At 39.9% G+C, this 26,757-nt stretch overlaps 2 protein-coding genes and 1 pseudogene across 2 annotated transcripts in view; all 3 read left to right on the forward strand.

Moving 5' to 3' along the window:
• Positions 1-23,790, forward strand: part of LOC131478135 (KRAB domain-containing protein 4-like) — a 38,705-nt gene extending 14,915 nt beyond the window's left edge. Inside the window, exons 2-5 of the mRNA XM_058656045.1 lie at positions 5,046-5,101; positions 22,628-22,754; positions 22,995-23,087; positions 23,664-23,790. Coding sequence (XP_058512028.1) covers positions 5,081-5,101; positions 22,628-22,754; positions 22,995-23,087; positions 23,664-23,752 — 330 coding nt within the window. The 5' untranslated portion in view covers positions 5,046-5,080 and the 3' untranslated portion in view covers positions 23,753-23,790. The remainder of the gene's footprint in view (positions 1-5,045; positions 5,102-22,627; positions 22,755-22,994; positions 23,088-23,663) is intronic.
• On the forward strand, positions 10,582-12,363 carry LOC131478134 (zinc finger protein OZF-like; annotated as a pseudogene).
• Positions 23,791-24,289: 499 nt separating the features above from the next.
• LOC131478079 (zinc finger protein OZF-like) lies at positions 24,290-25,940 on the forward strand. The gene is given in 2 exon segments (XM_058655666.1): positions 24,290-25,770; positions 25,772-25,940. Coding segments are annotated over 2 exon segments (1,650 nt in total).
• Positions 25,941-26,757: the final 817 nt, after the last annotated feature.

Genomic DNA, 26,757 nt, shown 5'->3' on the forward strand with positions numbered 1-26,757 from the left:
GGGCCAGGACTGGGGGCTGGCTGGGCTGAGCTAGGCTACAGCACCTACTGGCAAATGTCAAGGTGAGGTTGGCCATGCCAGACTGGGCCGCAGTATCCAACCAGCACATGTGAGACCAATTGCTGTGGTCCGTGTGATGGGTGTGGAAGACAGGAAGGTGTGAAGAGTATTGTTCCATTGCAGGCAGGGCCACAAGGAATTTTCCGCTGTGTGGCAGGGTCCCAGTGGATGTCTCTACGACCACATGAATGCAGCCCCACCTCCCTTTGTATGGACACCAGACAACCCCACTGAGATTTCTGTAATCTATTTAGGCATTGTCGGCCTCTGCGGAGTTAATGTATAGTACTGTTTGGTGTCGATGTGAGCTTGGAAGCTGATGTTGCTGATATCGTTTTTAGCCAAAAGGCCTTTTATTATTGCTGTCACAGCTGCCCCCCATTGACAATATGCTGATCAGGGGTGTTAACTCCCCCTTTGATCCTATGCTAATCAAAGGTATAGCAGAAACCTATGCTTAGGATACTCCTCCCCCATTGACCATATGCTAATCAAGGGTGTTCTGCCCCCAGGTGTGGTGGGAACCTATGCTTAGGGTCTTCCTCCCCCATTGACCATATGCTAATCAAGGGTGCTAAGTCTCCAGGTGTAAGGGAAACCTATTCTTTCCCTCTTTCTTTGATCTTTAGGTCCTGCCTTCTGTGATACATTTCCTCCCTTAGCTGATTCAAGACTAGTTATAGAATGAGGATTGCAGTAGGAATGTGTTACTGATTGATGGGTGCCAGGATGGATGACATCCTGCCTTAGGTGAAACAAATGGCAGAATTATCCTTAGAAACACCCACTTGACCATGACGTAAAAAGTCTGAGCCAGAGTTTGGTTTTGTATAAATAAAGTGGACAGCTTTCTCACATTGTCCACTATGATCATGGAATTGTAGTGGTCCGTCTCTCTTTCTTTGTGCCTCATCCATGCACCCTTCTCAAGTTCCGAACTCAGCTGGAGCTGGACTCTGGCCACCAATGGGGAAGGGGATGGTCAGGTAGGGGGCTGCATTGGGCTCTCCTGCTGGATCACCAGTCACACTGGAAAACACAAGTTGGTGGGGGCAGACCAACTCAGGCAGGGCTACAAACCTGTTGACCTCGTGTGAGCTGGATCAGGGGTAAGGCAGACTAGGCTGACTATTCCTACTGCTGCCTGCATACACCAGAGTGGGTGACAAATGGTTGGATTTTGCTACAGCATTAGCTGGCAGATGCTGGCATGTGGGGTAAATTCTGTCAACTTAAACTGTAGAACCACCTGGAGAGTGCAAGATCGGTGAATGGGAGTGGACCCAGTAGGGAAACAGTGGGCACCTCCATCTTGGGTTGCCACTCTGCCTGGTGATCATGAAACCAGAACTGAGACAGGCATGGCTAGACAGAGAGTGTCACCCACTGGCACATGTGTGGCTGGATAGTGGAACTGGTTGAGTTGAACCAGGTTTCAGTGCCCATTATCAAGTATAAGAGCTGAATGAGATTTGGGACAGACTGGAACAGCATGGGAACCAGGGCAGGGTTGGGCGTTGTGGGGATTATTGCAGGTCCCTCTGAATAGGCTATAGCTCCCACTGGTTTGCGTGAGTTGGTGGGATCAGGCTAGGCTCTAACACCCATTGGTTTGCATAGAAATCAGGATTGGAGACAGAAATGACCCAGCAATTGCAACTACCAGTGTGTGTAACAGACTGTGCCAGACCATGATTTGGCAAGCACACATGAGTCAGATCTGGGATCACCTCAAATGATGTTTCTTTGGGTATCCCCCCCAACTGAATTGCTGGACTCAGAACCCCAACCATGGAGAGAATTGCAGGTTCTGTGGTCTGACCGAAGAGTGCATTGTCAGTGGCTTAGATGGAGCAGTGGACAGCATATCCAGGTACACATGGAGGATATGGCAGTACATTGGAGTCTGCAGAGGACACCTGATAACCATAACAGGGATGGAGGACAGAACAAATTGATCAACTACCCCAGCCAAGAGTTGGCAGTAAAGAACTGGGCAAATGGAAAGTCTAATGTGAACTATGCAAACCAGTGGATTCTAAAGAGATTTCATTGTACTTGGAGTGGCGAGATTGGCAGTAATTCAGAACTGTTGAACTATCAAAACCTCTTGAGCAGGACCCTCGTGCCAGAGTCCAGCTCCTGCTGAGTTGGGAACTCACGAAGGGTGTGTGGATGAGACATAAAGAGGAAAGAAATGGACCACTACAATTTTATCATCATAATGGACAGTGCAAGAAAGCTGTCCAATTTATTTACGCAGAAGCAGTCAAACTCTGGCTCAGACTATTTACGTCATGGTCAAATGGGTGTTTCTAAGGATAATTCTGCCATTTGCTTCATCTTAAAGCAGGGTGCTATCCATCCTGACCCTGTGGTCAGGAAGTTCTCAATAGATGGTGCATATCAATCAGTAACACATTCCTACTACAGTCCTCATCCTACAACTTGATCTTATATGAGTTAAGGGAGGAAATGCATCACAGAAGGAAGGACCTAAAGATCAAGGAAAGAGGGAAAGAATAGATTCCTACTACACCTAGGGGATAATACCCTTGATTACCATATGGTCAATGGGGGCAGCTGAGACAGCAATAAATAAAAGACCCTTTGGCTAAAAAGGTATTAGCAACATCAACTTCACATAGGTAATAAACAACTCCCGCAGAGGCAGACAATGCCTAAATAGATTACAGAATACTCAGTGTGGTTGTCTGGTGTCCTTGCAAAGGGAGGTGGAACTGCATTCAGGTAGTTGTGGAGACATGCGCTGGGCCCTGCCATGCAGCAGGAAATTCCTTGTGGCACTACCTCCAATGGAACAATACTCTTCACACCTTCCTGTCTTCCACACCCACCACATGGACCCCAGCACCCTCGGAGTATGTCCCACTTCAGGGATGCTGGGATGGTGTTGGGTGGCTGTCCTTGATCCTAAAATGCAGAGGCAGTTTGGAGGTTGAGTGTGCTTCTTTCCTGTCTCTTTCCTCCCCCCAGATATAGGAAGGAAAAAAAAGAGAATGTGAAAATGTTGATTTCACCCACCTTCCCATAACGCCCCCCCTTTTTTTTTATTGGAAAGCCGGATATACAGAGAGGAGGAGAGACAGAGAGGAAGATCTTCCATCTGATATTTCACTCCCCAAGTGAGCCGCAACGGGCTGATGCGCACCGATCCGAAGCTGGAAACCAGGAACCTCTTCCAGGTCTCCCACGCAGATGCAGGGTCCCAAGGCTTTGGGCCATCCTCGACTGCTTTCCCAGGCCACAAGCAGGGAGCTGGATGGGAAGTGGAGCTGCCGGGACCAGAACTGGCGCCCATATGGGATCCCGGGGCATTCAAGGTGAGCACTTCAGCCACCAGGCCATGCCGCCGGGCCCCTTCCCATAACCCTTGACCCTTATCACTCTAGTCAGCTATGTAAAAATCACCAAAAATAGAAACAATTAAAGGAAGTAAATGTCTTTGTGAAGCTCTCTTAATTGAATTTGAAATGTAATTCTTTATGACTCACCAACATATCCACAAATCAACCTGAAATATATAGTTTTATATACAGTATGTTGCTTTGTAATTATTTTATAAATGCAATATTTAGTTGAAACATAGATTGCAGAGAGATGAGAGCTATTCCATCACTGGTTGATTCACGCTCAGGGCTCTGCCATGCTTAGTCCGGCAACAGGAATCCATCTAGGTTTCCTGGGGGTCCTGGAACCCACCCACTGTGTTCCAGGCACAATAGCAGGATACTGCATTGGAAGTGATAAATGGCCAGTAGGCATGGACAAGGCATTTGGGGATCAGACGTGATCTGTCCCAAGCAGAAGCCCAACTTCATGTATCATGACATTCACTCCTCTAAGTCTAATAATTTTCTCTGGCTTTTGAAATAACTATTTCATGAGGTAAAGTTTTTTTTTTTTTAAATAAGTTTTTCTTAAGATTTATTTATTTTTATTGTAAAGTTACACATGCAGAGAGGAAAATCTTTCATCCAGTGATTTATTCCCCAAGCGGCTGAAATGGCTGCAGCTGAGCCAATTGAAGACAGGCTCTGGAGCTTGTTCCTGATCCAAAGCCAGGAGTCCAGAGCCTCTTCCGGGCCTCCAACACAGGTGCAGGGTCCCAAGGCTTTGGGCTGTCCTTGACTTCTATCCCAGGCCACAAGCAGGGAGCTGGATGGGAAGCGGGGCTGCTGGGATTAGAACCGCACCCATATGGGATCCTGGTGCATGCGAGGCAAGGACTTTAGCCACCAGGCTACTGTATCGGGCCCAAAAATATTTTTCAAACAATGTTGCTGCCATATTTATGGATTTCCTATGGGCTATGACAAATTAAATGACAAAGTCAAGTGTCATAGAGGGTTTTTAAACTGGGAAGTGTCATTGAAGTCTTATGAACTTTCATTTGGAATAATTACTAACAATCTGTGTAGAATACTTATATCTGTATTTCCTATGTAGGTGTAGACAAAAGAACTCTTGACTGAAAGATTTCTGCCTTTACATAATTTTAGTATAAACTGCAAGCAGTGTTCTAATGGAAATCCTTATGCAGCTCCTCTATAGAATAGGGAAATACTTAATACCCAGTTATTTTGCTGCAGTAACAATTTTAGTAACTGATGTTTTTCTATGGTGTGTTGTAGTCTGAACAATGGTTGTTAAAAAATAAGTTAGTACTTGGCAGTAACATTGTTATTTTTAAATAAGTAATAAATGTTGGAATTAAGCTAACGAGCACTTAATTTAATTAATCACTGCCAATTATTGAAATTGTTGATGCTGTTTCAAGGAAGCCTTCCTGGCACTGTCCTCTGTAAAGCACTATTCTTGCCCAGGGAAGATGATGGATTTTGTGTCCCCAGCCATTGTGTCTGGTTCCTGTCTTGACATTACTTAGCACAATAGGAGCCACTAAGGAGACTAGGAACAAGCAAGACCAATTCCTAACTCCCTCTCCCCACCTTCTCTTGCAGGTGTAGCCCTGCAGCCCACCACATACTTCCAAGACATGCTTTCAAACACATCTTCAGTAAGTTGTCTGTTTACTTCTCAGCTTGATTTACATTGTATTGTAGGGGCTTTATGATGTTTCATAAACTCAAATGAAAAAGCAAGAGGGAAAGAAGGTAAAATTGTCATAACTAATACATTGGGGCGGTTAAAGCTGAGTGAAACTTTCCCCATTTTCTGATGCCATAGACAGACATTATTTACATGATTCAGTTTTTTTTTTCTTTATGTTTGACAATCATCACATGGTTAATTAGGGCACAAGGGTTCAAGGGCTATAGAAAAGTGTGTAAGACTATCATTTCCACTTTCTCTTTTTTTTTTTCTGTATCTGGGGTAAATGTGGAGATAAAGGGAGAAGCCCCACCCAGCCTCCCACTTATCCAAGGTCCTCACTGTACATGATTCAGTTTGAAACTAAAATTGTTAATTACTGTGGAATATCAAGTTTGAAATGATTTTTGCACACCTTATACATGATACAATCAAAATGACTGAGTACCAACCTGACAATAAACGCTCAAGCATTTTATTTGGAGTAGTAAGAATTTCCACATACATATATTCATTATTCATTTTTTTTTGCCTTTTTTGGAATGGCTGAAATAGTGTGATGGCTAATAACATTTGGAGGATATAGTATATTCATGAGCTGCTACAGGGATGTGTGGAGAATGAAATACGCTACATTTTTTGTTAAATATTTAAATAAATCCTATTTATTTACTTATTTAAAAGACTGGGTTACAGAAAGAGGAGAGAGAGAGCTATCTGCTATCTGCCAGTTGTATCTCCAAGTGGTTCCAATGTCAGGGCTGGGCCATGTCAAAGAGAAGAACCAGGAGGTCCAACTGAGTGTCCCACCCAAATACTTGAGCCATCTCCTACTGTTTCCAATGTATGTTAGCTTAGAACTGGATTGGAAATGGGGCTAATGGTAGCTTAATGTGCTGTACCATAATACCATTTCCTACTGCAGGGTGCTTTCTTTTCCTTCAGGATTTTTTAATTTGTAAAGCAGAGCTACTGAGGAAGAGGGAGAGATGGAGATAGATCTGCCATCTGCTGGTTCACTCCTCAATAATTGGAATGGCCAGAGGTAAGCAAGTCTGAAGCCATGAGCCAGGAGTTTTGTCCATGTCTGTGACTTGGTTACAGGAACCCAAGTGCTTGATCCATCCTCCACTTCCTTTCCAGGCCTGTTATCAGAGAGTTGGGTCAGAAGTGGAACATCCAGGCTTTGAACCATTGCCCATGTGGGATGTCAGTGGCTTTATCTACTAAACCACAGAGCTCTCCTTTGTGGCATTATGTTTGCTTTCTATTTGAATGCAGAGCAGTAGAAAAAAGGTGAGAGAGCGATAGAGATCTTCCATCTGTTACTTTACTCCCCACATGGCTACAATGGCAAGAGCCAAGGCAAGCCAAAGCCAGGAGCCACTTCAGACCTCACTCATGGGCAGAGGTGTTGAAGGAATTGAGCCATCCTCTGTTGTTTTCCCAGGGCAAAAGCAGGAAATTGAATTGAAAGTGGAACATGGTACCCAGCACTATAGCCCAGTGGCTAAAGTCCTTGCCTTGCTTTGCCTTGCAGGAGCCATGATCCAATATGGTCACCAATTGGTGTCCCAGCGGTCCCACTTCCCATCAGCTTCCCTGAGTTTGGCCTGGGAAAGCAGTGGATGTCTGCCTAAGGCCTTGGGTCTGCACCTACATGGGAGACCCAGAAGAAGCTCCTGCATCCACTCCGCTCCAGCCATTAACTTCTACTTGGGAAGGAACCAGAGGATGGAAGTTCTTTCTCTCTGACTCTCCTTCTCTCTGTAAAATCTGACTTTTCAATAAAAATAAATAAATCTTTTATAAAAAATAAATAAAAAAGGAACACCCAGGTTATGAACCGCACCCGTATGGGAAGCTCAGTCCACAATGCCACAGTTCATTCCACAGATACTGGCAACTTTGAAAGGAAACAGATTCAGACCGTGAGAACACGTGCTCCCTGCTTCTTTCACGTGATACCCCATACTGGTTCCAACATTGTGAGAATGTTAACATGCTGTCCTTGAGTACCATATTTCGTACTAGTTTCATCATTTTACACTTGCATAAGAAATGCCTAATTTTAGTTTTTCTTTGTGAACATTTGTTTATGAAGGACATTGCAATGGATATAAAGTGGCATTGATTATGGTTGCAATTTTCAATCACTTAATGATAAATCATCCTAAAAATCTGCTTGTTCTAATTAGCCATTTCTCATAAACTTGTTTTCCTTTTCACTCCTTATGGGAGTCTTGCAAAAGGGTTTCATTTAGTACTATTTTTAATATTTTCTTTTTTTTTCTCATTTTAGTTTTTATTGCTTAGTCTTTTAAAATTTTTATTTAACAATCATATTCTTATATTGCAGTGCACAATTATTTCTTTTGAAACTGATGAACAAATTAAATGGAGATTGTCCTGTAACTCTATCATCCATTGACCTTATTAACTTTTTCACAGTCCCAAATATACTTAATATTTCCTAAACAATTCTTAAAACCAGCCCACAGTGAATGTGCTATATATAATGTGTGAATAGAAGCGATTTTGATGATTACAAAACCAAATTGTAATGCCATTGTTAAGATACAATTTGTCAAGTATATTTTCTGATTTTCCTTCTGACTTTTTTCTCTAGGAGAATTTAGAATATTATTTCTAACTTAATTCTATGTGATCAGAGAACAAATTTCTAACTTGATTTCATGTAATCAGAGAAGCTACCTAATGATTTAAATATTTTGCCTTTTAGATCTTCTAGTCTTCATTTGTTTTAAAATATTGTTATTTACTTTTTATTGGAAAGTCAGATAATAGAAGGAGATACAGAGAGAAAGATTCTTTGTTCACTGGTTCAATCCCCATGTAACTGCAACAGCCAGAGCTGAACTGATCTGAATCCAGAAGCTTCTTCTGGGTCTCCCATGTGGATACAGGATCCCAAGTTTTGGGGCCATCCTGAACTGGTCTCCCTTGCCTACCATTATCACCCTGGCCCCAATGATTATACTTTTGACTTATAGTTAAGCATATGTTTTGTCATAGTTCCACAGAGTGAAGTAAAAATATTGTCATTTATGTTTGTAAATGATATTTTTATCAGTTTTTCAGTTACTATAAAATGAATACAAACTTTTTAACACTATTTGTAATTTTTTCATTTCTTATGTGTACTTTGTGTCATGTCTTTTAAGCCTTTGTTTTCAGACACATTTACTTCATAATTGTGTCATTCTGAGGCCTCGTCTGTTATGACATAGTGTTTCTATCTAGTGTGCATACATACATATATATACATACATTTGTATGTAGTGAGCAAATTTTACATATATCAAAAATACAGATTTTAGTTTGTTTTCCTTTTCTACCCTGTTTCCTGCCTGCATTAACTATTCATCTTCCTCTCTACTTTTTACAACAGCATACTTTGATTTCATTTCAGATTCACAATTATAACACTCCATTAGATAAATATATCAAGACATGCAAAGTAGATAATAATAGTAACGAAGAACAAAAACCTACTTTCTGTTCCTCAAGAGCTTAAACAAAGGATACATAAAATACTGACCGTCCAGAACATTACTCTCACATGGGTTACATTTTTTGGTATTAGTGATTAAAGACTAGAGATATTGTTGAAGACTGTATATATTTCTGGCAAATATGATATCCAGTGCCTTCAACAGTTAATTAGAATCAGAGTCATTACAGAGAACAATCGTACAGAATAATACCGTGTAAGATATTTTCATTTTCATTTTACTTTGTGATGTTTTATAGATTGTAAATTCAGCTGTACCCATTCAAGTGGCAACTTAAACATATATAGAATGCACTGTCAGTCTTTCTATGTAGTGATCCAGCACTGAGGAGACATGTGTGTTTCTAGGTGTTGTTGTCATTCGAAGACGTGGTTGTGGACCTCACCCAGGAGGAATGGCAGCACATGAACAATGCTCAGAAAACTCTGTACAAGGATGTGATGCTTGAAACCTATAGCCATCTGCTGTCCTTGGGTGAGTGAAATTCTGTCATGCCCAAACAGAGTATCTTCTGTAGAGTTGACAAACTAAAGAGTTTTGAAAGTTTAGGACTTGATAGGACTAGTATTTGAAGCTGTAAAGAACTTGAACATCTACCTGCCTGAGAATAATTCCTATTAGCCCTTTTGTGACACAGGTCCTGGAACCACGCTTTTCTCCTTGAAGTCCCCAAGTTAGTGCTTTCACAAAGGCTACATTATTTCTCATTAACAGGGTTCTGCATTGCAAAGCCTGATGTGATCTTCAAGTTGGAGCAAGAATCAGTGCATCGGACAGGGGAAAACTCTGTAAACCAGGGTGTTCCACGTAGGTCAGCAAAGAAGGCGGGGAGGATGGTAACATAGTTCAGTACATGTTGGCTGGGAAAGTTTCTTCCCAAAGGACAGCTAGTGTCATGCATGAGACACAGCATTCTATAGTCTGCATGTGCAGGTTTATTCTAACAGTGCTTTCAACTCTTAAAATTTGCCAGCTTAAGGTAAATTATGTGCAACTACATATTGATCTTTTACATGATCCGAACCACTTGAGTCATCATCTGCCACCTCCCAGGATATGTTTTCAGGAAGTTGTATTGGAAACAGAGTAGCCAAGATGAGACAAACTGGCTCTATTATGGGATGTAAGACATTCCAAGCATTAGTTAGAATTTCTGTACCACATTTTCTGCTCTACCACCATCAATTTAAAATAAAAAATTCCAAGTAATTGAAAATTACAAAAAAAGCTGTTATATTAATGTATTGAATGTACACATTTTACTGATGTTAAAGTCTTCTGTATCTAGAATGGCAAGAAACCTCATCAGCTTTACTTGAGCATTTGAACAGAAATACTTAGTTGTGATTCATGGATATGGTTACTCTTTTTTCCTCATTTCAGAGTCCTACAAAAAGAATGAGCTCCTTGAAGCTAATCAGGAAAGTAAAGAAATAATTTTCAGGCAAGTTGTAAACACAGAAAGTATATAATAACTCAAAAAGGAGTCGCATTACATAGATGCCTAATTTTAGCTCTGGCCATACTTGAAACATGCTATGGAAAGGGAAAGGGTACCAAAAAACTTGAGAACCATAATTCCTGTCTTTCTTTTCATTGCACCCAGAACTAGGCATTGGCTGGGGTTGGGTGGGTCGGCCCATGTTTATTCTTAGCCATCTGGTGCCAAGATTCATTTCCATAGTTTCAGTCCCATTTGACAAAAGGCATACCAACCTTGTGAAGTCTTCTCTTTGCTGAGAAAAATCACATGGTTCTGGTCTAAGACCCAGATATCTTACTCATCTTCTATGTTGGGAAGCAGAGCAAATGTACACAGGAAAGCTCTGTCGTGCTTTCTGCAGCTTAGCATGGAAGCAGAAACTGGGATTCAGTTGCAGACAGGACTTTCACTCCAAAAGAGACCCGGTGTATTTAGAATAGGAAAGGGCCAAACCACTTCCCAGAAGAGAGCTCAGAAATGAGGTGCTTCTTGAATGGTAGAGGAAAAGAACATGATTTATTTCAAAATGTGTCTTTTTCCTAGGAATCCTGATGCAACGACATTTGGAAAAGGGCATGCCTCTAATGTACCTGAGAATGGGAAAGCTTTTCATCAGAAGTCATACCTAATCAAACATCACAAAATCCACACATGGGAAAAACCTTATGAATGTAGCAAGTGTGGAAAAGCCTTTTGCCACAAGTTAGCTCTCATTACACATCAGAGAATCCACACAAGGGGAAAGCTGTATGACTGTAGAGAGTGTCCAAAAGCCTTTTGCCAGCAGTCATCTCTCATTAAACATCGGAGAATCCACACAGAGGAAAATCTTCATGAATGTAGTCAGTGTAAGAAAGTTTTTTGGCAGAAATCACACCTAATCACACATCAGAGAACCCACACAGGGGAAAAACCTTATGAATGTAGTGAGTGTCCAAAAGCCTTTTCTGACCCGTCATCTCTCATTAGACATCAGAGAATCCACACAGGGGAAAATCTTTATGAATGTAGTGACTGTGGGAAAGGTTTTAACAGGATATCATATCTAACTGTACATCAGAGAATACACACAGGGGAAAAACCTTATGAATGTAAGGAGTGTGGGAAAGCCTTTTCCCACAAGTCAGCTCTCATAATACATCAGAAAATCCACACACGGGAAAAACCCTATCAGTGCCCTGAGTGTGGGAAAGCATTTTGTCAGAAATCATACCTAATTAAACATCGCAAACTCCACACAGGGGAAAAACCTTATCAGTGTCCTGAGTGTGGAAAAGCCTTTTTCAGGCCATATGATCTCATTATACATCAGAGAATCCACACAGGGGAAAAACCTTATCAATGTAGTGAGTGTCCAAAATCCTTTTGTGGTCACTCATCTCTTCTTAAACATCAGAGAATCCACACATGGGTAAAACTCTATGAATGCAGTGAGTGTGGGAAAGCTTTTCACCAGAAATCATACCTAATCACACATCAGAGGGTCCACACAGGGGAAAAACCTTATGAATGTAGTGAGTGTGGGAAAACTTTTTCCCAGAAATCATACCTAATCACACATCAGGGAATCCACACAGGGGAAAATCCTTATGAATGTAGTGTGTGTGGGAAAGTTTTTGGCTGCGAATCATACCTAAGCATACGTCAGAGAAGCCACACAGGGGAGAAACCTTATGAATGTAGTGAATGTAAGAAATCCTTTTATAATAGGTCAGTTCTCATTTCACATCAGAGAATTCACACGGGGGAAAAGCCTTATGAATGTAAAGAGTGTGGGAAAGCTTTTGGTCACAAGTCAAACCTGAAGAAACATGAGAAAATCCACACACGAGAAAAACCTTATGAATGTAGTGAGTGTGGAAAAACCTTTTCCCACAAGTCAGCCTTCATTACACATCAGACAATTCATGCAGGGGAAAAACCTTATGAATGTAAAGAGTGTGGAAAAGCTTTTGGCCAGAAGTCATACCTAAACAAACATCAGAAAATCCACACAAGAGAAAAACATGTGCAACAATTGTGGAAAAGCCTTTTGCCAGCAGTCATCTCTTGTTAGACATCAGATAATACACACAGGGGAATAATTTTATGAATGTAGAGACTGTGGTAAAGCATTTTACTGGAAGTCACACTTAATCACACATCAGGGAATCTACTTAGGGAAAAAAAACTTATAAACGTGCTAAGTGTTGAAAAGCCTTTGATTAGATACCAGAGAATTCAGACATGAAAACATCAATGTGGTGAGTCTGGTAAACCAATACCAGCACTTGCCTCTCTTTAGGCGTAAGTCATACCTAATCACCTGTCATAAAATTCACACAACACAGGAACCTTTTTAACATGAGCAATATTGAAAAACCTTTTGCTGGCGTACAGCTTTTATTTACACATCAGCAAAATTATGAAGAGTATCATTGTATTTCACAATACAGGCTTTATGGTGCTAAGATATTTCAAATGCAATCTGTACTTGTTCTCCCTTTGTTATGAGTGAAAAAATGAATAAGTTCTGCTTTCATATCTTAAAATTTTAATGAATATTCACTGTATAACACTTGTTTCAAATATCATCTTTTTAATTTTCACTGATCTGATATAGCTTTTATACAATCTACTCGCACATTCTGTTACAGATTAGTATTGGGATCACAACTATTAGTTGAGGTATGTGGCAACTGTAATGCTAAATACTCAGGAATGAAAGATGTATCTTTCATCAGAGTGGAGATTTTCTTGTGATGTCTGGCAAAATGTTGTTCAGTTTTGGCCACTTTGTCTCCTCCTATACTCTTGGAAGTATATCCCAGAGATACGAGAATTATCTGCTATCAGATTGTTGGGATGTGGTAATGGGTAGTGGAATTTATGTGTCAGCTGCCAGAACTACTGCTCAGATTCACACTGATTTCATGTGTCATGGCTTTGCACAGCAGGTTTTTGTTTGCCACTGGATGAGTTGTTTTGCTGATATGAGCTTTGATCTTAAGTCTTTCAACCCTAAAAATAAGCTAGTGTTGTGGCATAGTAGGGAAAGAATCTATCTGAGGTGCTGGCATCCCAGATAATCCCCACTAGTTTGTGTCCTTGCTGGTCCACTTCTAGTTCCTGGAATCTGACTTCATATCAGCTCAGCTGCTGGTGCCTTTGCCGTTTGTAATGGGAACCAATGGATGGAAGATATTTGTCTGCCTCTGTTTCTCATTGTTCCTCTGCTCTCAGATTAAAAAAAATGTATTAAAAGTGCAAACTATGACTGATGTTGATGTAAGTCAAACGTTTAAGGTGAAGCCCATGGGTATGTTTCTCATCTGTGACAGCCTTGACGACGCCCACAGCTTAATGTTTAGGTACAAGGCTCTATCAAACCCAAAATTCTGAGCACCAAGTGCAAGAGAGGCAACTTTTTCTTGAGAATGTACTATGTAGCATGTAGTCAATGCCTTATAAATTGAAGAATGAAGTTTGTGCACTTCTAACTGCTCTCTGCCAGTATTTGCATGGGGCCCCAACATTCTCATGACGAAGATTGAAAATAATGGTCTCTGCAGGCTATCAACCAGTTGTCCCAACAGCATTTATTGAACAGACCTTCCCATTTGCCTGGGTTGTCGTTTGTCTTTTTGTCAAAGATTATTTGGCTGTATCTGTGTGGGTTTCCTTCTGGCGTTTCTATTCTGCTCCATTGATCTTCCTCTCTATCTTTGTGCCAGTACCACGCTGTTTTGATAACCACTGCCCTATAGTATGTCCAGAGGTCCAGAACTGTGATTCCCCCTGCTAACTTCCTGTTTTTCAGGATAGTTCTAGCTATCCGTGGTTTTTTGTGCTTCCAGATGAACCTTTGGATCATTGTTTCCAGTTCCATGAAGAATGTTTTGGGCAATTTGATTGGGATTGCGTTGAATGTATATATTGCTTTTGGCAGTATAGACATTTTAATGATATTGATTTTACCTATCCAGGAGCATGGGATGTTACTCCATCTTTTGAGGTCTTGTTCAATTTCTTTTTTAAGCAGTTTGTAGTTTTCTTCAAATAAGTCTTCTATCCACATCTCTCACCATACACTAAGATCAGATCTAAATGGATAACAGATCTAAACCTACATCCAGAAACCTTCAAACTTTTGGAAGAAAATGTTGGAAACACACTGGAACACTTAGGGGTAGGCCCTCACTTCCTAAAAAAGACTCCAGATGCAGTAGAAATCAAGACCAAAATAAACAATTGGGACCTCATCAAACTAAGAAGCTTCTGTACAGCTAGAGAAACAATCAACAAAGTAAAAAGGCAACCCACAGAATGGGAGAAGATCTTCGCACACGACATAGGTGATAGAGGGCTAATATCCAGAATATACAAAGAGCTACAAAACAACCAAAATGTCAAAACAAGCAACCCACTCAAGAAATGGGCACGGGAAATGGGCAAACACTTCACAAAGGAACAAACCCAAATGGCAAAGAAACATATGAAAAAATGCTCAAGTTCCCTGGCAATAAGGGAAATCCAAATTAAAACATCAATGAGGTACCACCTAACGCCAGTAAGACTGGCCCACATGAATAAAAGCACCAACGACACTTGTTGGCGAGGTTGCGGGGAAAAGGGAACCCTACTCCACTGCTGGTGGGGCTGCAGGCTGGTACAGCCTCTATGGAAATCAGTATGGAGAATATTCAAACAACTCAAATTCAACATACCGTATGATCCAGCAATAGCACTCCTAGGAATATATCCAGAACACTTGTTCTATGAGAAACCAACATGCACTCCTATGTTCATAGCAGCACAATCAGTAATTGCAAAGACATGGAAGCAACCAAAATGCCCATCAACAGAGGATTGGATAAGAAAGCTATGGTTCATCTACTCCATGGAATACTACTCAGCTATTAAACAAAACAAAATGCAGTTCTTTGTGGCCAAATGGGCCAAACTGGAAACCATAATGCTAAGGGAAATGAGCCAATCCCAAAAGGTTAAATACCACATGTTTGCCTTAATTTAAGATGACACGATGTTATGTATAACAAGTTATGTTATGAATGTTATATGTTGTGTATAAACCTAAATTGAAATGTCAATGAGGTGGTCACAGAAGGTGGATAAGAAATCGCATTTACTTTTACCATATTGGTTACTCGTTACTATGTCAATTAATTCCATGGTGATGTAAATTTTTGCTGATGGTATGTTGGAGCTTTTAATTGATCGGGATGATAGTCTGCTGGCTCTGTCTTCAGACCAGAGAGTGTATACCTAAGAAGCCGTTGAACTTATCTGGACAATAAGATGCTGGACTCTATGTTTGGTATATGCTTGCAATGGGGGAATCTCAACTGAACTTGAACTGTGGTTATGCAACAAGGTGGAGGAATCCACCATGGTGGGAGGGTTTGGGGAGGGGTGGGGAGAATCCCAGTACCTATGAAACTGTGTCACATAATACAATGTAATTAATGAATTTAAAATAAAATTAAAAAAAAAAAAAAAGAATATAGGTTAGATACCACATGTTTGCCTTAATTTAAGATGAAATGATGTCAATCTAGACAATAGTACCTGTAAATAACAATATTATTACAAACTCAAACAGCCTGTATCACATGTAATAAGCTATTGTGATGTAACCAATGAACCAGCAATCAATGAGAGTCAGATTGCCTGTAATCTACATCAAAGAACTGAAAAGCCTGATATGCTTTTAATACCCTATGTTATTCCGTAATGGGTCAGGAGAGCACAGAAATCTTCTACCTTCTTAGAGTGTGTGAGGAAGATGTTAAGTATAACCTATCAAGCTTGTAACAAGTAACTTACAGCAAACTCGAATCTGCATTAGACATTAGCAAAAACTGTAAAGACATACAGTGGGATCCAAAGCGATCCTGACAGCCTCTTAACAGGAGGTCATATACACAGAGCAGGAGGGGACCCCCAGAGTGGAGCAGGAGGACAGGAGGAGGCTTGTATCCCAACCATGGAGACTCCTGGATCCTCACCAAAGACCATCAGTATGGGCACCAAGGATTGTATCCCAACTGCCAAGGAGATCACAGGGAATTGGAGTGTCCTAGTAGGCAGAGAACTATGAGGTCAACCATTCCCTATTGGATCTCCCTCATGGGATGGAAGAAACCCAGATCCTTCTTCACAGGATCTAATGTCATCAGAACAACAGCCAGGAGCCCTGAGTGGTCCTCAGAAACAGAAGAACAGTAAACTTCCTTTGGGACTCGGGAGAGGAGCTTTCTCTGATCCTAACTCAGTTCCAACTTTGGCTCCCCTCCCTCTCTTGCAATGACCATCATGGTTGCTCTGGAATCCTCCCCCCCAAAAAAAATTAGATCAGATAAGCAGAGACCAATAAGGAAATCTTAAAACAGACAGGATACAGTCAGGTTGGACTCCCATATACCTAACTAGGTAGGACACAAAGATTAATTACTCACTAAGGTACTGAAGATTTCTCTGCACACCCCTCCTAAAACTGTCCTGCAACTCAATTGTTAACATATGGCTTGTCTGAGGTATAAGCCTGTTTGGACTATCCTAAATTTCATGTAGTTCAATAGAAATCACGCTTGACTACTTTAAGCTGCTAAATATATAAATGAAAATAGACACTAGACAGCTGAATAGTACTATATAACTATTTTAAGGTGTATAGCAGCCGGTTGTATATAAACTAAAATTGAAATGTCAATGAAGTTCAAGTCACAGGATGTGGTTAAGGACTTGCATTTTCTGACATACTGGTTACTCAATACCATGTCAATTAACTTCATGATGTTGTAAATTGTTGCTGAATTGTGTCGGGGCTTTTTATTGGATAGGATGATATTCTGCCAGCCCTACTTTCAGACCAGGGATGGTTTCCCAATGAAACTTGAATTTATCTGGACAATATGATGCTGGACTCCCTGCATGGTCCATGCCCGCAATGAAGGAATCTGACTGGTTATGATCTGTACTAATGTAATAATGTGGAGTAATTCAATGTGGGGGAGGGTTTGGGAAGGGGTTGGGGGAACCCAATAGCCTATGAAGCTGTGTCATAAAATGAAATAAATATAGTTAAAAAAAAAAAACAAAAAAAAAAAAAAAAAAAAAAAAAAGAAACATAGATTGCAGAGAGATGAGAGCTATTCCATCACTGGTTGATTCACGCTCAGGGCTCTGCCATGCTTAGTCCGGCAACAGGAATCCATCTAGGTTTCCTGGGGGTCCTGGAACCCACCCACTGTGTTCCAGGCACAATAGCAGGATACTGCATTGGAAGTGATAAATGGCCAGTAGGCATGGACAAGGCATTTGGGGATCAGACGTGATCTGTCCCAAGCAGAAGCCCAACTTCATGTATCATGACATTCACTCCTCTAAGTCTAATAATTTTCTCTGGCTTTTGAAATAACTATTTCATGAGGTAAAGTTTTTTTTTTTTTTAAATAAGTTTTTCTTAAGATTTATTTATTTTTATTGTAAAGTTACACATGCAGAGAGGAAAATCTTTCATCCAGTGATTTATTCCCCAAGCGGCTGAAATGGCTGCAGCTGAGCCAATTGAAGACAGGCTCTGGAGCTTGTTCCTGATCCAAAGCCAGGAGTCCAGAGCCTCTTCCGGGCCTCCAACACAGGTGCAGGGTCCCAAGGCTTTGGGCTGTCCTTGACTTCTATCCCAGGCCACAAGCAGGGAGCTGGATGGGAAGCGGGGCTGCTGGGATTAGAACCGCACCCATATGGGATCCTGGTGCATGCGAGGCAAGGACTTTAGCCACCAGGCTACTGTATCGGGCCCAAAAATATTTTTCAAACAATGTTGCTGCCATATTTATGGATTTCCTATGGGCTATGACAAATTAAATGACAAAGTCAAGTGTCATAGAGGGTTTTTAAACTGGGAAGTGTCATTGAAGTCTTATGAACTTTCATTTGGAATAATTACTAACAATCTGTGTAGAATACTTATATCTGTATTTCCTATGTAGGTGTAGACAAAAGAACTCTTGACTGAAAGATTTCTGCCTTTACATAATTTTAGTATAAACTGCAAGCAGTGTTCTAATGGAAATCCTTATGCAGCTCCTCTATAGAATAGGGAAATACTTAATACCCAGTTATTTTGCTGCAGTAACAATTTTAGTAACTGATGTTTTTCTATGGTGTGTTGTAGTCTGAACAATGGTTGTTAAAAAATAAGTTAGTACTTGGCAGTAACATTGTTATTTTTAAATAAGTAATAAATGTTGGAATTAAGCTAACGAGCACTTAATTTAATTAATCACTGCCAATTATTGAAATTGTTGATGCTGTTTCAAGGAAGCCTTCCTGGCACTGTCCTCTGTAAAGCACTATTCTTGCCCAGGGAAGATGATGGATTTTGTGTCCCCAGCCATTGTGTCTGGTTCCTGTCTTGACATTACTTAGCACAATAGGAGCCACTAAGGAGACTAGGAACAAGCAAGACCAATTCCTAACTCCCTCTCCCCACCTTCTCTTGCAGGTGTAGCCCTGCAGCCCACCACATACTTCCAAGACATGCTTTCAAACACATCTTCAGTAAGTTGTCTGTTTACTTCTCAGCTTGATTTACATTGTATTGTAGGGGCTTTATGTTTCCTAAACTCAAATGATAACCCAAGAGGAAAGAAAGTAAAATTGTCATAACTAATACATTGGGGCGGTTAAAGCTGAGTGAACCTTTCCCCATTTTCTGATGCCATAGACAGACATTATTTACATGATTCAGTTTTTTTTCTTTATGTTTGACAATCATCACATGGTTAATTAGGGCACAAGGGTTCAAGGGCTATAGAAAAGTGTGTAAGACTATCATTTCCACTTTCTCTTTTTTTTTTTCTGTATCTGGGGTAAATGTGGAGATAAAGGGAGAAGCCCCACCCAGCCTCCCACTTATCCAAGGTCCTCACTGTACATGATTCAGTTTGAAACTAAAATTGTTAATTACTGTGGAATATCAAGTTTGAAATGATTTTTGCACACCTTATACATGATACAATCAAAATGACTGAGTACCAACCTGACAATAAACGCTCAAGCATTTTATTTGGAGTAGTAAGAATTTCCACATACATATATTCATTATTCATTTTTTTTTGCCTTTTTTGGAATGGCTGAAATAGTGTGATGGCTAATAACATTTGGAGGGTATAGTATATTCATGAGCTGCTACAGGGATGTGTGGAGAATGAAATACGCTACATTTTTTGTTAAATATTTAAATAAATCCTATTTATTTACTTATTTAAAAGACTGGGTTACAGAAAGAGGAGAGAGAGAGCTATCTGCTATCTGCCAGTTGTATCTCCAAGTGGTTCCAATGTCAGGGCTGGGCCATGTCAAAGAGAAGAACCAGGAGGTCCAACTGAGTGTCCCACCCAAATACTTGAGCCATCTCCTACTGTTTCCAATGTATGTTAGCTTAGAACTGGATTGGAAATGGGGCTAATGGTAGCTTAATGTGCTGTACCATAATACCATTTCCTACTGCAGGGTGCTTTCTTTTCCTTCAGGATTTTTTAATTTGTAAAGCAGAGCTACTGAGGAAGAGGGAGAGATGGAGATAGATCTGCCATCTGCTGGTTCACTCCTCAATAATTGGAATGGCCAGAGGTAAGCAAGTCTGAAGCCATGAGCCAGGAGTTTTGTCCATGTCTGTGACTTGGTTACAGGAACCCAAGTGCTTGATCCATCCTCCACTTCCTTTCCAGGCCTGTTATCAGAGAGTTGGGTCAGAAGTGGAACATCCAGGCTTTGAACCATTGCCCATGTGGGATGTCAGTGGCTTTATCTACTAAACCACAGAGCTCTCCTTTGTGGCATTATGTTTGCTTTCTATTTGAATGCAGAGCAGTAGAAAAAAGGTGAGAGAGCGATAGAGATCTTCCATCTGTTACTTTACTCCCCACATGGCTACAATGGCAAGAGCCAAGGCAAGCCAAAGCCAGGAGCCACTTCAGACCTCACTCATGGGCAGAGGTGTTGAAGGAATTGAGCCATCCTCTGTTGTTTTCCCAGGGCAAAAGCAGGAAATTGAATTGAAAGTGGAACATGGTACCCAGCACTATAGCCCAGTGGCTAAAGTCCTTGCCTTGCTTTGCCTTGCAGGAGCCATGATCCAATATGGTCACCAATTGGTGTCCCAGCGGTCCCACTTCCCATCAGCTTCCCTGAGTTTGGCCTGGGAAAGCAGTGGATGTCTGCCTAAGGCCTTGGGTCTGCACCTACATGGGAGACCCAGAAGAAGCTCCTGCATCCACTCCGCTCCAGCCATTAACTTCTACTTGGGAAGGAACCAGAGGATGGAAGTTCTTTCTCTCTGACTCTCCTTCTCTCTGTAAAATCTGACTTTTCAATAAAAATAAATAAATCTTTTATAAAAAATAAATAAAAAAGGAACACCCAGGTTATGAACCGCACCCGTATGGGAAGCTCAGTCCACAATGCCACAGTTCATTCCACAGATACTGGCAACTTTGAAAGGAAACAGATTCAGACCGTGAGAACACGTGCTCCCTGCTTCTTTCACGTGATACCCCATACTGGTTCCAACATTGTGAGAATGTTAACATGCTGTCCTTGAGTACCATATTTCGTACTAGTTTCATCATTTTACACTTGCATAAGAAATGCCTAATTTTAGTTTTTCTTTGTGAACATTTGTTTATGAAGGACATTGCAATGGATATAAAGTGGCATTGATTATGGTTGCAATTTTCAATCACTTAATGATAAATCATCCTAAAAATCTGCTTGTTCTAATTAGCCATTTCTCATAAACTTGTTTTCCTTTTCACTCCTTATGGGAGTCTTGCAAAAGGGTTTCATTTAGTACTATTTTTAATATTTTCTTTTTTTTTCTCATTTTAGTTTTTATTGCTTAGTCTTTTAAAATTTTTATTTAACAATCATATTCTTATATTGCAGTGCACAATTATTTCTTTTGAAACTGATGAACAAATTAAATGGAGATTGTCCTGTAACTCTATCATCCATTGACCTTATTAACTTTTTCACAGTCCCAAATATACTTAATATTTCCTAAACAATTCTTAAAACCAGCCCACAGTGAATGTGCTATATATAATGTGTGAATAGAAGCGATTTTGATGATTACAAAACCAAATTGTAATGCCATTGTTAAGATACAATTTGTCAAGTATATTTTCTGATTTTCCTTCTGACTTTTTTCTCTAGGAGAATTTAGAATATTATTTCTAACTTAATTCTATGTGATCAGAGAACAAATTTCTAACTTAATTTCATGTAATCAGAGAAGCTACCTAATGATTTAAATATTTTGCCTTTTAGATCTTCTAGTCTTCATTTGTTTTAAAATATTGTTATTTACTTTTTATTGGAAAGTCAGATAATAGAAGGAGATACAGAGAGAAAGATTCTTTGTTCACTGGTTCAATCCCCATGTAACTGCAACAGCCAGAGCTGAACTGATCTGAATCCAGAAGCTTATTCTGGGTCTCCCATGTGGATACAGGATCCCAAGTTTTGGGGCCGTCCTGGTCTCCCTTGCCTACCATTATCACCCTGGCCCCAATGATTATACTTTTGACTTATAGTTAAGCATATGTTTTGTCATAGTTCCACAGAGTGAAGTAAAAATATTGTCATTTATGTTTGTAAATGATATTTTTATCAGTTTTTCAGTTACTATAAAATGAATACAAACTTTTTAACACTATTTGTAATTTTTTCATTTCTTATGTGTACTTTGTGTCATGTCTTTTAAGCCTTTGTTTTCAGACACATTTACTTCATAATTGTGTCATTCTGAGGCCTCGTCTGTTATGACATAGTGTTTCTATCTAGTGTGCATACATACATATATATACATACGTTTGTATGTAGTGAGCAAATTTTACATATATCAAAAATACAGATTTTAGTTTGTTTTCCTTTTCTACCCTGTTTCCTGCCTGCATTAACTATTCATCTTCCTCTCTACTTTTTACAACAGCATACTTTGATTTCATTTCAGATTCACAATTATAACACTCCATTAGATAAATATATCAAGACATGCAAAGTAGATAATAATAGTAACGAAGAACAAAAACCTACTTTCTGTTCCTCAAGAGCTTAAACAAAGGATACATAAAATACTGACCGTCCAGAACATTACTCTCACATGGGTTACATTTTTTGGTATTAGTGATTAAAGACTAGAGATATTGTTGAAGACTGTATATATTTCTGGCAAATATGATATCCAGTGCCTTCAACAATTAATTAGAATCAGAGTCATTACAGAGAACAATCTTACAGAATAATACCGTGTAAGATATTTTCATTTTCATTTTACTTTGTGATGTTTTATAGATTGTAAATTTAGCTGTACCCATTCAAGTGGCAACTTAAACATATATAGAATGCACTGTCAGTCTTTCTATGTAGTGATCCAGCACTGAGGAGACATGTGTTTTTCTAGGTGTTGTTGTCATTCGAAGACGTGGCTGTGGACTTCACCCAGGAGGAATGGCAGCACATGAACAATGCTCAGAAAACTCTGTACAAGGATGTGATGCTTGAAACCTATAGCCATCTGCTGTCCTTGGGTGAGTGAAATTCTGTCATGCCCAAACAGAGTATCTTCTGTAGAGTTGACAAACTAAAGAGTTTTGAAAGTTTAGGACTTGATAGGACTAGTATTTGAAGCTGTAAAGAACTTGAACATCTACCTGCCTGAGAATAATTCCTATTAGCCCTTTTGTGACACAGGTCCTGGAACCACGCTTTTCTCCTTGAAGTCCCCAAGTTAGTGCTTTCACAAAGGCTACATTATTTCTCATTAACAGGGTTCTGCATTGCAAAGCCTGATGTGATCTTCAAGTTGGAACAAGAATCAGTGCATCGGACAGGGGAAAACTCTGTAAACCAGGGTGTTCCAGGTAGGTCAGCAAAGAAGGCGGGGAGGATGGTAACATAGTTCAGTACATGTTGGCTGGGAAAGTTTCTTCCCAAAGGACAGCTAGTGTCATGCATGAGACACAGCATTCTATAGTCTGCATGTGCAGGTTTATTCTAACAGTGCTTTCAACTCTTAAAATTTGCCAGCTTAAGGTAAATTATGTGCAACTACATATTGATCTTTTACATGATCCGAACCACTTGAGTCATCATCTGCCACCTCCCAGGATATGTTTTCAGGAAGTTGTATTGGAAACAGAGTAGCCAAGATGAGACAAACTGGCTCTATTATGGGATGTAAGACATTCCAAGCATTAGTTAGAATTTCTGTACCACATTTTCTGCTCTACCACCATCAATTTAAAATAAAAAATTCCAAGTAATTGAAAATTACAAAAAAAGCTGTTATATTAATGTATTGAATGTACACATTTTACTGATGTTAAAGTCTTCTGTATCTAGAATGGCAAGAAACCTCATCAGCTTTACTTGAGCATTTGAACAGAAATACTTAGTTGTGATTCATGGATATGGTTACTCTTTTTTCCTCATTTCAGAGTCCTACAAAAAGAATGAGCTCCTTGAAGCTAATCAGGAAAGTAAAGAAATAATTTTCAGGCAAGTTGTAAACACAGAAAGTATATAATAACTCAAAAAGGAGTCGCATTACATAGATGCCTAATTTTAGCTCTGGCCATACTTGAAACATGCTATGGAAAGGGAAAGGGTACCAAAAAACTTGAGAACCATAATTCCTGTCTTTCTTTTCATTGCACCCAGAACTAGGCATTGGCTGGGGTTGGGTGGGTCGGCCCATGTTTATTCTTAGCCATCTGGTGCCAAGATTCATTTCCATAGTTTCAGTCCCATTTGACAAAAGGCATACCAACCTTGTGAAGTCTTCTCTTTGCTGAGAAAAATCACATGGTTCTGGTCTAAGACCCAGATATCTTACTCATCTTCTATGTTGGGAAGCAGAGCAAATGTACACAGGAAAGCTCTGTCGTGCTTTCTGCAGCTTAGCATGGAAGCAGAAACTGGGATTCAGTTGCAGACAGGACTTTCACTCCAAAAGAGACCCGGTGTATTTAGAATAGGAAAGGGCCAAACCACTTCCCAGAAGAGAGCTCAGAAATGAGGTGCTTCTTGAATGGTAGAGGAAAAGAACATGATTTATTTCAAAATGTGTCTTTTTCCTAGGAATCCTGATGCAACGACATTTGGAAAAGGGCATGCCTCTAATGTACCTGAGAATGGGAAAGCTTTTCATCAGAAGTCATACCTAATCAAACATCACAAAATCCACACATGGGAAAAACCTTATGAATGTAGCAAGTGTGGAAAAGCCTTTTGCCACAAGTTAGCTCTCATTACACATCAGAGAATCCACACAAGGGGAAAGCTGTATGACTGTAGAGAGTGTCCAAAAGCCTTTTGCCAGCAGTCATCTCTCATTAAACATCGGAGAATCCACACAGAGGAAAATCTTCATGAATGTAGTCAGTGTAAGAAAGTTTTTTGGCAGAAATCACACCTAATCACACATCAGAGAACCCACACAGGGGAAAAACCTTATGAATGTAGTGAGTGTCCAAAAGCCTTTTCTGACCCGTCATCTCTCATTAGACATCAGAGAATCCACACAGGGGAAAATCTTTATGAATGTAGTGACTGTGGGAAAGGTTTTAACAGGATATCATATCTAACTGTACATCAGAGAATACACACAGGGGAAAAACCTTATGAATGTAAGGAGTGTGGGAAAGCCTTTTCCCACAAGTCAGCTCTCATAATACATCAGAAAATCCACACACGGGAAAAACCCTATCAGTGCCCTGAGTGTGGGAAAGCATTTTGTCAGAAATCATACCTAATTAAACATCGCAAACTCCACACAGGGGAAAAACCTTATCAGTGTCCTGAGTGTGGAAAAGCCTTTTTCAGGCCATATGATCTCATTATACATCAGAGAATCCACACAGGGGAAAAACCTTATCAATGTAGTGAGTGTCCAAAATCCTTTTGTGGTCACTCATCTCTTCTTAAACATCAGAGAATCCACACATGGGTAAAACTCTATGAATGCAGTGAGTGTGGGAAAGCTTTTCACCAGAAATCATACCTAATCACACATCAGAGGGTCCACACAGGGGAAAAACCTTATGAATGTAGTGAGTGTGGGAAAACTTTTTCCCAGAAATCATACCTAATCACACATCAGGGAATCCACACAGGGGAAAATCCTTATGAATGTAGTGTGTGTGGGAAAGTTTTTGGCTGCGAATCATACCTAAGCATACGTCAGAGAAGCCACACAGGGGAGAAACCTTATGAATGTAGTGAATGTAAGAAATCCTTTTATAATAGGTCAGTTCTCATTTCACATCAGAGAATTCACACGGGGGAAAAGCCTTATGAATGTAAAGAGTGTGGGAAAGCTTTTGGTCACAAGTCAAACCTGAAGAAACATGAGAAAATCCACACACGAGAAAAACCTTATGAATGTAGTGAGTGTGGAAAAACCTTTTCCCACAAGTCAGCCTTCATTACACATCAGACAATTCATGCAGGGGAAAAACCTTATGAATGTAAAGAGTGTGGAAAAGCTTTTGGCCAGAAGTCATACCTAAACAAACATCAGAAAATCCACACAAGAGAAAAACATGTGCAACAATTGTGGAAAAGCCTTTTGCCAGCAGTCATCTCTTGTTAGACATCAGATAATACACACAGGGGAATAATTTTATGAATGTAGAGACTGTGGTAAAGCATTTTACTGGAAGTCACACTTAATCACACATCAGGGAATCTACTTAGGGAAAAAAAACTTATAAACGTGCTAAGTGTTGAAAAGCCTTTGATTAGATACCAGAGAATTCAGACATGAAAACATCAATGTGGTGAGTCTGGTAAACCAATACCAGCACTTGCCTCTCTTTAGGCGTAAGTCATACCTAATCACCTGTCATAAAATTCACACAACACAGGAACCTTTTTAACATGAGCAATATTGAAAAACCTTTTGCTGGCGTACAGCTTTTATTTACACATCAGCAAAATTATGAAGAGTATCATTGTATTTCACAATACAGGCTTTATGGTGCTAAGATATTTCAAATGCAATCTGTACTTGTTCTCCCTTTGTTATGAGTGAAAAAATGAATAAGTTCTGCTTTCATATCTTAAAATTTTAATGAATATTCACTGTATAACACTTGTTTCAAATATCATCTTTTTAATTTTCACTGATCTGATATAGCTTTTATACAATCTACTCGCACATTCTGTTACAGATTAGTATTGGGATCACAACTATTAGTTGAGGTATGTGGCAACTGTAATGCTAAATACTCAGGAATGAAAGATGTATCTTTCATCAGAGTGGAGATTTTCTTGTGATGTCTGGCAAAATGTTGTTCAGTTTTGGCCACTTTGTCTCCTCCTATACTCTTGGAAGTATATCCCAGAGATACGAGAATTATCTGCTATCAGATTGTTGGGATGTGGTAATGGGTAGTGGAATTTATGTGTCAGCTGCCAGAACTACTGCTCAGATTCACACTGATTTCATGTGTCATGGCTTTGCACAGCAGGTTTTTGTTTGCCACTGGATGAGTTGTTTTGCTGATATGAGCTTTGATCTTAAGTCTT

Source organism: Ochotona princeps, chromosome 27 (genome assembly GCF_030435755.1).
Source record: "Ochotona princeps isolate mOchPri1 chromosome 27, mOchPri1.hap1, whole genome shotgun sequence".
Classification (NCBI taxonomy): domain Eukaryota; kingdom Metazoa; phylum Chordata; class Mammalia; order Lagomorpha; family Ochotonidae; genus Ochotona; species Ochotona princeps.